Source organism: Lingula anatina, chromosome 2 (assembly GCF_051362555.1).
Source record: "Lingula anatina isolate TDL-2025a chromosome 2, LinAna3.0, whole genome shotgun sequence".
In the NCBI taxonomy this organism is placed as follows: Eukaryota; Metazoa; Brachiopoda; class Lingulata; order Lingulida; family Lingulidae; genus Lingula; species Lingula anatina.
Genome location: NC_141768.1, coordinates 13,070,299 through 13,086,032, shown reverse-complemented (window position 1 = coordinate 13,086,032; position 15,734 = coordinate 13,070,299). Strand labels below are relative to the sequence as shown.

Sequence of the window (15,734 nt, the reverse complement as noted above, 5' to 3'; positions counted from 1 at the left end):
GTTTAACTTTTTGCCTTTGTCTTGTTCTTCTCAAGGTTTGTAACGCATCGGGATACTTTGAACTGGAAATTACAAGTATAACCAATGCACGAGGGGAGATAGCCAACGGCTCGTGCTGCGACGGCCGACGGGGGTCGGACGGCGCGTGTGTGGAGGAGTGCGATACCTACTTTCGTGTATGTCTTAGAGAATACCAAGCAAGAATCACGCCAGAAGGACGATGTACGTTTGGAAATACTACAAGTGCGGTTCTTGGAGGGAATACTTTTACTTTCCACCCTGACAACACTGACGCTAGGCGAACGTCACGCCTGCCCTTTGATTTCGCCTGGACGGTAAGTTTCCCCTATCATTTTGATAAGATGAGCTCTTTACAGGCGCGATCGGTGGAGCGTAAAATTCCCACGACGGCAGGTCACACTTCCATTGCTTCAGGGTCAAAAAGTATGGAGAAAGGTCAACCAAGTATGTTTGCACGGGGAGACAAGTTTCTAGGTAGTCTAACACGGAGAAATAGTATCCTACTATTTTCCCCTCCATATAACTGTTTCAATGACACGGCTTGTTTAAAGGCACTTCAGCAGCTAAATAAGTGGTCATTTTCATGAGAATGAGATACTTGTACTCCTAAAATACACATTTTGTTATTCTTTCGCCTCAAATTTCAGCAAACAAATTACATTCATGATTCTGGCACATATTTTTTAATGCATTTGAATAGATATGTGTTTTTTCCACTTGAAAACGTGCAGTTGCATGGGTTTCTTTGAATAGTAGTTTTCAAGTGGTCAGGGCTTTAACTGTAGGATATCAGATGTTAAAGTAAAGGAGTCTCTATACAGTTGAACATAGCAGCAAGTTTTTCCCACGGATGTTGCATTGAGTAGTTTTGTATAGCAAAGGCCCACAGTAAATGCCTTAACAGAAAAAGTGACTCTTTGTAACAATAGAAGACAATAGTGGAGTGCCCCTAGCATCTCGCTATTTTAGCAGAAAATTCATTCACTCGACCAGTGAAGTAAAATGAAAATGGAGCAAATGTGGCAAATTTCTATGAGAGAGTGACACATGTTTTGTGTTGTTTCCTTTGTTACTTTAAATTTATTTGGCCAATTGACAGGAGTACTTCCGAAAGTAAATAGCTGCTGTTTGATTAGGGTTTGCATAGTCTACAGCATGAAGAAATTCAATGGTAGATTTGCCGCATGCAAAACAGGAAAAGAAAAGCTAGTGATAGGTATATGGATTTGTTTTCTTAACTTCAGTCAATCAATTAAAGGATTTGAAAGGAAATCCCTTTGTTTCGGAATCTCTTATGTGAGAGTTTGAAAAACTTTCTGATTTAAGCATTTTAAAGTCCTGTGTTTTCTATTTGCATTGTGTCTGACATTGGAGGAACATACCTGTATAGTGATATCTAACAAAAGAATTTGATAAAACACGGATTAGTGTCTTCTGAACTTTACTCTTGGAATTATCCTGTAAATGCAAATCCCATGCTTTTAGATTTAACCCTACATAGTTTATTTTTGGAAGCTTGAAACGATTACATTGCAAGTCATGTTTGCTATACCACCAAACCGTAATAAATTGTTATTTGAAAAACTGTGGTTTCTGGATCTCCTAAATTTTATTTTGGTAAAGCAATTGTTATGCAGGAAGACTTTGACCTATTTTAAAATGAGCAGTATGATACTGAATTAAAAGAAGAGTGAAAGAAGTTGGAGGAGGGGGGGGGGGGTGCATGAGAAAAAATTCTCAAGATCTTTTAAGGCTTCAGGTGAGAGTATATCTAATATTGATTAACAGGGACATTAAGTCATATTTTACGAAGTAAACAAAAACGGAGCGACCACAACTTCATGTTGGTAGGTTCACATCAGCTAATGTACACAAACAGTATGGTATATCCAAAGGTTTGCAGATTAAAAAGGTTGCTATAGAAAACATCCTAGGGACATTGTTTACACATATGTGGTATATGAGGACTCTATCCTTTCTAGATCCTATTCCCAATTTTTTGTTTGCTAGCTAAATTATTCATCCAGTTAGAGCTCGTTAGACAGAAATCAATAGGCTTTCTTCGTTTTCAATGAACTGGGACATAATTAAATAGGAAAGCAATTCCAGGCAGGTGTTTAGGGTTTTCATTACTTGGAAACTGTTTCACTTTTTTTCACATCTCCCTTTACTTAGTTCCAATATACCCTTTAAAAAACGACTCACATTAAATCATTTGCCCTTACTTAGGTACTCTATTATTGCTGAAGGGCATCACACTTTTACTGTAAACGAACACAGCATTTTGACTTAGAATAAAACAAAGGTGTCACTTAGGCAAAACAAATAGCAGGCTGATTTTAATTTAGGGTTTAGTGAACCTTGGCAGAGTTCTGTTCATTGTGGTGTCTGGGTGCCTGTGAGTGTGTGTACACAGCCAAGGCTGATATATTAACAGATGAGGTAGAAAGGATAGTGAGTGCAGGTTGCTGTGGTGAGATAGTGGCTATCATCTGGTTATCTGCATGTCCAGTCTCATGGCCATATTTTGAAGTACGATAACACAGAAATATGTTGATATTTACAGTAACATTGATAAGGAGGTAACATTGTTATTGTCATGCAAGGGATATGCAAATAGGTTTCACTTTTTAACTTTAATTTGAGTATGTTTGATATGCACCAGTGTTCAGCTGAATATGTAGAATTGAAATAAAGTTGACGACAAAATGCCTTGACAATTACAACAGTGATAGCACCAACATGATGTTATGAGTAACATATATGTTATAGGAATAATGACATTGTTTACAGTTGGTGTGAAAGGGCTAGAATCAGGGTTAGGAATGGGATGGGGATAGCAAAAATGGCTCATTCTTAAGGAAACAGGTTAAACAGTTCTGATCAAAGTAAAATGAAGCTTGAGAATCCATTAATTAGAACAAATAATTTACTTGCATTTGTCCCTTTCATGAGATGACAACTGAAAAAATTGGCGATCGATCCCAGGAAAAACCATATTGTCTAAAATCACCTGAGCTGTGGGTATGACACCCTTCCCCCCCCCCCCCCCCAAAAAAAAAAAAAAAAAAGATCACTGACAAACCTTGAAATTAAGCTGATAGGTTCATTAAACATGTTTAAAAAATAAATGTCTACAAAGTCACCACTCATTAACCAGCTTTATCAATTTTGTCTGGCTTTAAAAAGACAAACTGATACCTGTAAAATTATATATATGAGAGAGAGAGAGAGAGAGAGAGAGAGTATAAAGTCTGGCAAAAATGAACCTACATAGTACAGAATAAGAAACCATTTAGTGCCTATCTAGGGTCATATTAAAAGCATATCAGTGTGTTTAACATGGTATATATCATAGATAAAGTTTTTGGTTCATTCAACTTGTATTTGCTGTCATTCAAATATGAAAGGTTAAAATTCACTGAATGATCTGGCAATGGAGGATCCCAAGGGTAAAGTGAGTGTTTTTTTTTTCTCACGAGTGGTAAAAATACCTATACAAAGAGCAGAGTTTCCAAAAATGCATTGTTAGCCAGATTCTTTTAAAATAAAATTAGGCCTGGAGTATTTTTGTCTGGATTTTTACAATAGTTTTCTGTTGGAAAAGAAGGTACATAATTTTGATGTGATATGCAGTTTCAGACAGAATAAAATTTTTGTGACCACAAAATGGCGAAAAGGTCAATGTATACAGTCTGGCATGTGGCAGGTAAAAATAGATTATCCCTGGAGTCTATCAGGCAATATTTTTTAAAGATGTTTTTATTATCTTCAGAATTATTATTAGAAGAAAGTGCTGTCTGCACGCACAGGAATTTTTGAGAATGAAATCAGGATAATAAAATTAAAGTGTTTGGTTGCTGCTGTTAGTTCCATTTCCAATCATTGGGTTGACTCTTCTCAGTACCATCCACCTCTGCAGGCTGTCTGATTTGGCTGACTTAACTTGAATCAGCAAAGTGGAGGGGTTGGAGGCTTTCTCTATACAACCTGACCATCTGATGATAAAACTTTTAACCTGTGTAAATTCGTCCAGTTGTGAACATGACCATTATCCTGTCTTAACTGTCTGCAGTGTTGTGATACTGGGAATACTGAGATTATGCTTTGCTGTTTTATCATTTAGCCTACACAATGGTGGGAAATCTAAAGCTGCCTATCATTGGGAACAGAAGATTACCAAGTTCCTGAATGATAACTTAGTGTTTCTCCTTGTTTTTGTGTAAGTCTGTGTGTGTCCTGTGTTTCCGGTGTTCCATTTGAAAAAGATTGCTAAAATGTTGAATGTATTGAGAGGTAGTATTTTATCTTTTTCATGATACAGTATAGGAATTCTATACAATGAAATATTTGAAATTGAGTTGAATAATTAGAAGGCTGTAAAATTTGGATTATACATAGCTGAGAGGTTTGGATGCAATATATTGATGTTTTACCTTCAATTTTCATTAGTTTTTCCAAGTAAACATTTACCAAATCTTTTTTTAGATATGCTTTGGTGTTTAAAGGTACAACTGAGAAGTGGACCATCTGCCTGGAAACTTGTCTCTGAAGCACAGTCTTGTTAATGGACTAAACTTACCTATTACATGCACTCTGCAAGACATGATTGATATTAAATGAACTCTAAACCCAGCCTGTGCTCATTTCTAGTTGAAAAAAGGATGCTATCTTCTTCTCATAGAATCAAGAGAAAAAAATGTACCCATTGATTTTACATTTCCTTTTTGGGGAATGACTTTTTCATGTGATTTCTTTTTTTGAAGAGGTTTTTATGACTTACTGAAAGTTCAACATGATACCTAGGAAAGTCTCATTAATAGACAAGTCTAAAAAGCACTGCAGTACATAGACATTCAAAATTAAAGAGGCAAAGCAGTATGTTTTGAGATGTTTGAAATGTCTGTAAAGTACTAGTAATTCACATGTAAAACAATGTAAAGAAATTATTGATTGATATCAAAAATCAAAATTCCAATAGTGATAATGCAGGAAATTATATAAATTGAACTGTTAAAACTATCAAATAGCACCAACAAATATACTAGATAAAGTTAACGCCTAGAAATGCCATAATGCACCTTATTCATCTACAAAGTTTGTTTTTCTTCTGCTGGAGCAAGAAAAGTTCGAAAGAGGCTGGTATCTTTGGTGCTCCCCACCAGCAGAGGGACTAGGCTAAATCTATCCTCCTTATCTCCTTGGTGTCTGGGAGCCCACTGTGACTTATACCAACTGAACTCCAGGAGTTGTTGCTTCAAACCCCTTGAAGATAAATGAGAAATGTTGGCTTCTTCATTCACAATCTAAACATCTATAAGTTACAAGTTGGCTCTCAGAGTTAATAAACATATGCCCCTGCAGCTTGTTTGTTTTTTGAGAAGTGATTCCTTCTACATGTTACTAGTTAGCTATTAGGGGATGGTCGAGTGTCTGCTTAAATGTTCTTATTCATTCACAACCAAGATTTGTAGAGGAGACTATTACTTCTCACAGTTAAGTAACTCTTCTTGTCTGTCTTATTTGTTGTTTTTCACCTAAATGGGAAAGTGGACAAGATGTTGGCAGGGTTTCATTTTATGGTAGAGGGGGATCATTTGTTAATTTGTGAATTTTGGCTCCAGAAAGGTGAAAATTTAGTGAATTGAAGAGGGCATGTTCTTCAGTGTTAAGGTGAAATTATAAATACAGAATATTTTTTGTTTCAACTTTTTTCAATCATATGATAAAAACACTTTAGTACGCCTAAGAATGGTATTCATTTTGCATTATCTTTAGAAGTAATTAATACTTATTTGTGATTTGCAGGAAAATGAATTAAACATTGTTTTCTATTACATTTCTGGACTTTTTTGATACCAATTTCCATGGCTCTCTTTTAATACCTGTATGCGTGCCCTACCCACAAACAAACTGCCTTGAGATGCATAGGAAGAAGGAAAGCAATTGAACCTATTAAAGGGATAACAATTCTTCGTATGTAATCCATATTTCACAATAAATACATTGTAAACAACTCATAAAAATAAAATAAATTCTATTTTACCACCAAAAAAGCAGTTATCACAATTATTCTGGAATCTGTACTTACCATTGGACCATGTGATCTGTATAGATGGCCACCTTCTGTAATAATCTTTTACGGGTACTGTAAGGGTTAATGATCATCCAGATACCAAAAAGGAAGTTTTTCCTGCATCTAATTATTCAGTAATGCCTCTACCTTTGTGCTAATCAAAAACAATATAAGTCCCCTTGAAATTATGAAACATCGGTGTTTATATTTTTCGTTGCAAAGTATCAGCATAGGCACCTTGAAGCATTTATTGTCAGTTTATCACCTTTTTACTTTGAGGTGAGATAGTGATTGGTATGAGGTGTATCCCTAATAAAATGTTATCATGAAAATTGGCATAGTTGACAGCAAGTGTATGGGCTTCAATCTTGTGCCATCATTTTGATCTAAATGTTTTGATATGGAGTTATGAGCCCCTTTTTACAATGCATCATTGAACAAAGGCTTTATTTTGCCTTATTAATGATAAAATCTGAACCAAGGCTTTTAAGAAAAATTGCTGGCAGGGTATTGAAATACTTAGTGGTGTCTTTAAATTGGCATTGAAACTGTTTGTGGGTGATCAGATGGAGAAGAAATTTGAGAAACTAATTTTGCATTTTTTACCTCAAATTTGCAATAATAACTTTATCAGTAAGATGACGTGTAAATGCTTAGGAATTTAGTTGGTGAACACTGAAGATTTATCCATTATCCAAAAATGAGCTTAACAGTAATTTTTTTTTTTTTTGTCTCTTGACAGTACCCTTAAGAGATAACTACAAAAAAAAAACTTTTTAGAAAAAAAAAAACATGGACTAAATTTGAATGTTGGAACGGACTCATTTACCATTGGTAAGGATGAGAAAATTGTCGTTTACCCGTAGAAAATCCATTTTTGACCCAAACAAACAATTGTTATCCTTTCAATTTCTTTCATTTATTGAAAATGACACTGGATAGTATTTCCCCCTGTTACCAATGGATTTCCGCTTAATGTTAGTTGTTATTGAGCAGAGCATGGTTCCTGTATCCTGTGACGGAAAGGCAAGTACTTGACAGCAGTTTACAGTGGCTTGACATGCCCTTGGCTTGTATGCAGGTGGAAATCAATTTATTGTTGTCAAATTAGCAACACTTAAGGAAATACTCAGAATTTGAAACAGATAATCCCGGAGATCTTTAAATGGATAAATTTGTATAATTATATTATTGCTCTTTTCTTGGAACTCCCAGGATATCATGGACGTCACTAAACTATGATTATCAGGATGCTTACCAATTTGAAAACATGACTTACCTTTTCATTGCTGTTGGCCTAAAATTTGAAACTTGGCAGTTTACTAGGTTTGTGAGCACTACATTACTATACTAAAATGTGGATCTATTGCTTCAAATGTGATGAACAATTTTATTTTAACAATAAAGTAAAACATGTAAACAACCTAAAATGTATTGAAAATCTGTTTAGATGTGCCAGAATAGGCTACCCAATTTTTTTTTTATGGCAACTGTAATGTGATTTGGGGAAGGTGGCCAAAGTTGGTCTGATTTGGAGACCATTGTGGGAGGTATTTTACAATTTACTCTGTGATGTTCATTTGAAAATAATTTACAACACAATTTACAGTTACACTATTGTAGTACAATCTTAATTTCATATGACAGATATTATTGATCACTTTTATACTCTAATTCCACACAATGTCTTCTTCTCAAGTTCTGTTCTGGGATAAGCACAGCCTGTCTTTTTCTCATCCATTGATTTTTCTCATGTCTTTAATTTGTTAATTACTCTGGATGTCAATACATTAACCTGCTGCAGCTGTTTCTGTGATTATGGATTTTCTTGGGTATTGTTTTCTTAGCCATGTTGCCATTGGCACCCCTGGAGGAAAACCTGGAAATTTAACCCTTCCGATGCCAGGTGACTCTAAAAAACCCAGGTGCTTTAAAACTCAGAAATTCCTGGAAAACATGGTTCGGGTCTGCTGCTAAATTCCCCTGGTTCAGTTACGTTTCACTTTTTAGGGAAAGGTATGGTGATTTGGCTTCACATCCTATAATTATAAAAATGTAATTACAAATTACAAGTGACCTTTATGTGTACTTGTGCTTTATGTAGACCTCACCTTAAGGCACAGCTTGCTAGAGGAGTCCTGTCTACAGACTCTTCCAGTAATACTCTTCCAACTTGTTCTGGGTGCTGTCCTTATATCATTTATCAAAATATCTTTGAAATAAATGGGGAAGTAAAATTCATATTTTAGATCCTAAAGGCTAATTATTTATATATATGGATTTCACTTAAATTTTGCTTAAAAGATAAAAACAGTATTTTTTCTTTAGAAAAGTATATAGAATATCAGTATATTTAGCATAGGGTATACTGTTTTCAGAATGATTGAAAACTGATTCTGTTAAAGACTCCTGAGTATGGCATTCTGTATTTACCTGTATTTTGTCACTTTTGTGTGTGGTCTTGTAATAGAAGTAATGCTAGTATACCGCTAATAATGCTTTGTGCATACACTGTGTATTTTGTGGTTTTCTTGATTACATAGCATCTCCTAATGGTATGCTTGAGTGGATATTGTCTTTTTTTCAAGCAACATTGATTTTAAGACAATGTCGGAAATAGCATTAATTTAAACCCTTTAAAGGTGTGTCTGTTAAGATAGAACAGTGCATACCTGGAGAACAGTTGATTGGGAAATGTGTGTTGGTGGAGGGGGGGGGGGAGGGGGGGGAGAGTGAGATCTTGGAGTGCATTCAGAACAGCAAACTAACAGATCCACAGATCAAATATGGCAACCCACTAAAAAGCTTGCTGCTTAATTCCCAATTAGACACTGAATAGATTCTTGACGGGGATTACGTAACATGCATTCATGTGGGTCAGTCATATTTGATCCGCAGATGTGTTAGTCCTCTGTTCTGAATGTGCTCTTAGACTGGGTTCCCACAGATTTAGATCGATCCATCTGGATCGACCTAACTTTCTGGGGGTTCACGCTAAATTGCTGTCAGCTTCCGGGAGCCGAGCACAAACAAAAGTTAATTACCCTCTTACAGCTTTTAGTAGGTGGGACAGACATTTAAGCTGGTTAGCTGACAGCAATCTAATGAGACTCCTCAGGGGGATAGAATGATTTAAATATCTGTGGGAATGGTCTCTTATACACCATTTACATAACATCAGTTCGTATTCTTTAAAACTATCGTTCACAAGTCTGCAAGTTTTTTTTAACTGAAAGAGTTATTGAAAATCATCCTCTCCTATCTTTTACGTACTGATCTATCAGTGAACCAGATAGCAAAATTGGTCTTGTAAAAGAAATATTTTGGTACCCATTAGACTCCTGAATGTACTTTTAAGCTTCTTGTACAACCATTAGAGATATGACTTCTATAGCATGACAGACATCTATCATTTTTCATGACAGATTTATAAGTAATGGAAACACATCCACTCTCTGTATCTCTCGGTATCTACTGTATTATATGACATCAGGGTACCTGCAGAAATTTTAGTTTATTTGTTTATTTATTGAGATAAAGATACCCAAAAAACTATGCTTCTAGTAAGAAGAAAGGGAGGAGGTCAGCGAGAAAAAAAAGAAGTCACAGACAAGAGAAAATTAAAATTTGATACTGCACTGTTAAAAAAGAACTTAAGATATAAAAAGTTTATTCCATATAAAAGTTAAGTCTACTCTTGCTAGGTCAAAATCTAAAATAGTGGGTTAGTAAGGCCCCCTTTACACTGGACGGCGTCCTTTGTGCGTCCAGCAGTACGGCCCCATTTGAGAGTTAAAAAATTATAATACTTTACGTGCCGACAACTGGCCGATCATTGAGCATTCATTCTGATACAAAACCAATGCTCCTGCCTCCTTATTAAGACCACAGCGATGCCAAATTTCATGGTCGCAGAAAGGACGCAGAAAGGACGCCGTCCAGTGTAAAGGGGGTATAAGGTTTAGGTCCGACATAATAGATTATTTGGTGTTTTTCTACATAACTTGCACTATGAATGTACAAAGTAATCTCTGATAGTAACAATGCGCCACATCTTTGCTGTCTAATTGCGTTAGTTTAATTGTTATTAACTTAATTAGGATTTGGATTTAACAGTACATGTAACTGCAAAGGAATTACTGGTAAATCATAGACTAAAAAGTTACAGGTGGTGACGAAATAAGATGAAAAACCTGGATTTCTGGAAAATGTGTATTTTTGATCCACAACATACAGCTGTGCTATGCAGATTGGTAGTTTTTACTAGTGATACTAAAATATTTTTAATTTCATAAAATGACACCTCCATTTCGTTCCAACTATCTATGCCTTATGGCACAAATTGTCTTCCCAATACACAGATCAGGACTCTGGCTCTTGGCTCTCTGCTTGGTTTCTGTACCCAAAAGCTTGCTGCTGCTGTCATGCTGCTGTCACCATTCCCAAGGGCAGACATTAGTGAAAATGATTTTCAAAGAATCTTGCATAATTTCAACCCAATAGTGAGTTATGCAATGCATCTCCTTATTTTCATAGCTTTATTACTAGGAAGAGTTATTTTTCTATTACATTGTTTTGGAGTCCTGGTTTTGTACCAGTAAATTTCCCAGGAGGCTAGAAAATAGAATGATAGCTTTCATAATTATCTTGCATAATGTGGCTCAGTTCTGTTCATCAAATGTAGGATGGGAAGATTAATTAAATCTGTAATTGTCATAGATCAAAGGAGTGGTTTATTGTAGTACAGCGGAGCCCAGCTTGGAAACTGCTCTTTTACTTGGAAAAAAATAAGGCCATCAGATTCCCTTGAGAGCCCAATAGCTAACAGTCACTTAGTGCAAGTGGGCTGTAGAATTGTTTGTGTATATTTCCTTGATGAATGGCCAGCTATCTTGGTGCAGAAAATATAGAATATTGCTTTGACATTGAGATGATGGCTCATTTCTCAAATAGTTCATGGAATATCTTGGGACATTGATTAATATTCTGGAACAATTCTTATACTTTTTTTGTGAAGCACCTTCCTTCACTATTTCTTTACACTTCTAATTGTAAGTACTGTGGCATATCCGCATTGTTTCATTCCTAATGAAGATTAAATTTTTAGATTTAAATTGGTACAGTACTGATAGATTATTACAACTTCTTATGCAGGGCAACTTTGGTAAAGTTGAAGAGGAACTAATTAAAACATTTGTCACTGTCATTATCTCTTCTTGTATTTTATTCTCCCAAGGCGTTCATTAATGATGAGCCTCATTAGTTGGAGTAAGCTTGACTTTTGACCCCTGGCTGTGTGAAATTAGTGTCATTGTCACAGTTTTCTTGGTGACAAATGTTTCATTTTGTAATTGATGCTGGACACACTAGCCTCATACTCTAGTGGAATTCCTTAGAGACAATTTGTACTAAAAATGAATGGGAATTTGCCTTGAAAGCTTAATTAAAACTAAGATCAGGTGATATTATCTCAATAAATTCTGCTTAAAATCCATAACACGTAATAGGTATTGAATTCACTTCTGGACTGAAATGTTAATTATTTGTCCTTTTCTCTTGGGACCCAGACTACTGAAATGAAGAAATGTAATCTTCACTGTCATTTCATTAGGTAATATTTCAATATTCATTCATCTTGTATTAGAATCAAGACTAAGCATTACCACTGGGAATCTGATGAAGTGAATTTTGTGATTCGATTCTTATAATCCAGCAATTTTAATCATTTTTGCTTCCAACCACACTCTCAGTCTCTCAACTTGGCCAAGACAACAGACTGATTATTCACACATTTATGTCATGTTTATTCTTAATAACTTGGTTGTTACTCACAGATTTTAGTGATATTCTATTTATATTTAATATTTATTATTTTGAAAATATGTGAACAAGTTCTTTCTCAGGCCTCATAAAACAATAATTGCTGTTTGTGATCTTGAGCCACAAGTTTGTGATTTTGAACTCGGTGAATTAATTACTCAAATGAGTATCCACAATATGGACATAGAATATAAAAAAAATACTGTATGTATACCTTTTTTAAGTTATGGTGCATATCATTATATATACATATATACCCAATAGACTAGTATGGATGCCAATATATATTCTTTGGGCTTGGATCTTTTCCATAAAAAATCTCCTTATCTTGTCTTTGTTGTGTAAACCCAACCATTCAAAGTAAAGGTTATTGATATCAGTAATGCCATTCAGATCATCCTGTTGGTGTGGGGCTATTTGTACTTGGTTGCTTCCCAGCACCTTATCACAGAGAAACAAGTCTGACAGAGGGATTTTCTTATACATGCAGGCTTTCTGGCAGAACTATTCTTTTCTTCATATATAACTGTATTAGTTCTTATCTGCAGGGGTTTATATTGAGATTGGAATACCCACAGCAGTGGTTAAGATGTCTGCTCTGGTGGTAGTAGGAAAGAAACGGGACAAAAGCACCCAGGCAGTGATTTCTGAGTGGTGATATCTTTTTATGTATGATATATATATATATATACATGCCCTTGCATCCAATTACAATACTTTTTTAATTTGATAAAATTATTTAAAAAAAGACCTCTAAAACCAAACAACTACCCATCATCATTGCCTAAGTAAGAGTTCTGTAAAAGGCTCCTGTAAAAGAATTCTTATTGCCCCACCAAAGGTGCATGTTTACCCACCTGTGGTAGCAACTAGCAAGAGAAACAAAATGCTTACCTCACCAGCATGGTTTAGAATTATCCTAACTAAAGGTAGTTTGCTGGAATGTTGAGATATTTTTGTTTTAGTGATAATACATTCTCAGTTGAGATTGGCATGGATTTTGTCATTACATTTCTACATTTATAGCTTTTTAATAAATATTTTCTGTACAGTTTACAGGAATATATAAGTGTGAAATTGAGTTTAAAAATTGTTTGGTCAAATGCTAACTTCAGAACTTCAGCAGTCTAGCCAGTGCAATTTAACACTTCAGTGTTGTTTTAGGTGGTAGCAGATAAAATTATCATCCAAGTGCACATGCAGGCGTGTGTCAATGTGTACTTAAAATCATGCACACACTGTGAAGATGATACTGTGCATGCTATCCTGCCACACGCATTACTCGTGCTTACAACACGTTGCATAATCCATAGAACTAACTACGACAGGTTAATGTGTGCATTAAGGGAATCTGCAACTTCATTTTGAAGCTTTAACTCGCTAGCTTTTAGCATACTTGCTAAAATTGTTTTGACAGTTCAATCAGATAAATGATTGGCTTCTAGTTTTCAGCTTGTTTCCTCTGTACAGATTTAAATCTGGATTACTTTGGAAAAGACTTCCCATATAGGGAGTGAAATTAAAACCAATGAGAGATTGCAATTTAAGAAGCTGGATCACTTTAGCAGTCCTCAGGTTCTTACTAGTTCTTCAATTATGGAATGGAATTTTAGAAAAGTGAAAATGTTCAAATGTGATTTATTGTCTTTGTTTTGGTTGTAATTTTTTTCTTTTTCATTATAAATGACACTTTTAATGGATGTGAATAAATGATTTATGTTAACATGAAAACGTTTCTGCTCAGATGTCTTTTCTGATGCTCCTAGATACCAAAAAAGTAGCTGTCATTGTTTTTTTGTGATTGCAAATGAGAAGAGTGAAGTATAGGAACAGGACGGCAAGGTAATCCAAAGGTGCTGAAGCTGCCAAAGCATATGGTGAATGACTGCTGCAGGGCAATCTTTTAATCTCATTTAATGAGAGGAAATAAAGGTAAATTGACAGCATCACACCCTGACAGCATAGCTTATAGTGTGATCAATCTGAGCAGGCATATACTTTGATCAGTATCAGGTATGTAATTGACAAGGCATCTCTCCCCCAATCAGGTTTGTGTAACAAGGTGCACCCAATCCCAGCCTTAAACAAATCCCTGTCTGAATATAGGAAATTGTATCTTACTGCAGGGTTATAAAGCATTTGTGTTAATGCCCAGAATGTGCATATTTATAAAATGAAAAAAAAAACTGAAGAACAAATCATGGACTGGAGCAAGAAAAGGTGGAAGGATGGCACTTTGTACTTGCGGTTATTATAACATGGGGCACATGCTTGACTTGTTGAAGCAGGGGTTGCTACTTTCCCATGAAATCCAACCCTTGTGGTTCTGAACAGTTTCAGCAGGTGGAAAGACAAGATAGGCAGGTAGCCTCCTTACTAACAAGATAGCTGAAATTGCCGGCCCTTTGCCTGGCACACTTTTTAGATTTCTTCTGTTTATTTCCCATGAATAGTCCATCAGATAGGAAACAGATTTAAACTGCTGTTCGGCAGGTGAAGTGAAATTAGTGCTTTTGGATATAGCCCCAGGTTTTCATACACACGTAGAAAAAATGTTATAAGGATTCTTTTTGTTTGTCTATTTGTTTTTTTTCTAGTTATTTCCTAATGTCTTGTGGCAAGAATTACTGGTCTTGATCTGAATCTGGTATTTTCTTACCATTTAGGATTATACAATCTCCTGCACAATGCCTTAATCATTGAAACAGTATACATTATTGATTGTAAGTGAATTTAGATGTTGTTTTATTTGTGCTCAGGCCAGTGCAAACCAAACATGTAGTAATGTACCCTCAAAATTTCACTTTTAAAATGTAAAATTTTGAAAAGTTTATGTCATTAAGGTTCATTTCTTTGTTTTGAAAGACTGCAATTGGGTTTATTTGCTTTTTAAACTGTCATGGCCCATTTGTAGTCCTCTTGAACTCTGCAAGGTAACGGGTAGGATCTGACTGGGAACAGACAGCCTGGATACTGAGGTGTAATGAAGTATGGCACAGCTTAGAATGTCGGAGCCGTAGCGATAGTCCGAAGGTTCAATAGTCCGAAGGTTCATTGGTCCCAATGTTGACTATAGAACCTTTGGACCAATGAACCCTTGATAAAAAAAAATCCATAAAAATGTTACCACTTTTCGGACCAATGAACCTTCGGACCAATGAACCTTCGGACTATCAAGACGCCCCCAGAATGTCAGTGGTTATCCAGACCTCATTGTGTGTTCCCTATTTTCATGTTCTTTTCACAATCTTAAAACTTGTGGTCAACTTTTAAAATAGTTAAGGAAAGGTTTTGGTTATAATAGTAATCACATCGGTATGAAGACCCTACTCCAAAGGTAAAATGATCTGATGGTTTAAAATTCCAAGTTTTTTATTGTCTTTCGTCCAGGCGATTCTACAATTGGAAGGTTCCGTGGTTGAACTAACGAGACAGGTTTCATCCCACAGAATGAATTCAAAAACAAACTTTTAATGTCATTGTAAAGCAGACACAGCTTTCTCCATTTAACATTTATAGATGGAATATACAGATCTGCATGCTTAGGCCAGTTTTCTATGTAATTATATATTTTACCCTAGAGACTGACATAGATGATCTGTGTTCTAACTAGGCTCATATTTCACATGAATTTGCATTGTTAGAGGACACACGTTTTTGGTTCTTAACTGTATTTAGGTGAAGCAGGTATTAGCATGAAGACAATAGACAGAACTTATATTTGCATAGCTGAAAAGTATGGTATGAGAAATCCACTGTGTCTACATAGTAAAATAAATCCAGGCAGATGAACTTGTCTATCTCTTGCTTTGCTTCA

The 15,734-nt window shown here is 35.5% G+C and overlaps 1 protein-coding gene across 2 annotated transcripts in view; it reads left to right on the top strand.

Annotated features, from left to right (window-relative positions):
• The window catches only part of LOC106176441 (protein jagged-2), a 53,459-nt gene that overhangs the window by 5,218 nt on the left and 32,507 nt on the right, over positions 1-15,734 (top strand). For both annotated transcript variants that reach the window (XM_087004359.1, XM_013558830.2), the window contains exon 3: positions 36-335. In XM_087004359.1, the coding sequence (XP_086860485.1) occupies positions 36-335 (300 nt within the window). The remainder of the gene's footprint in view (positions 1-35; positions 336-15,734) is intronic.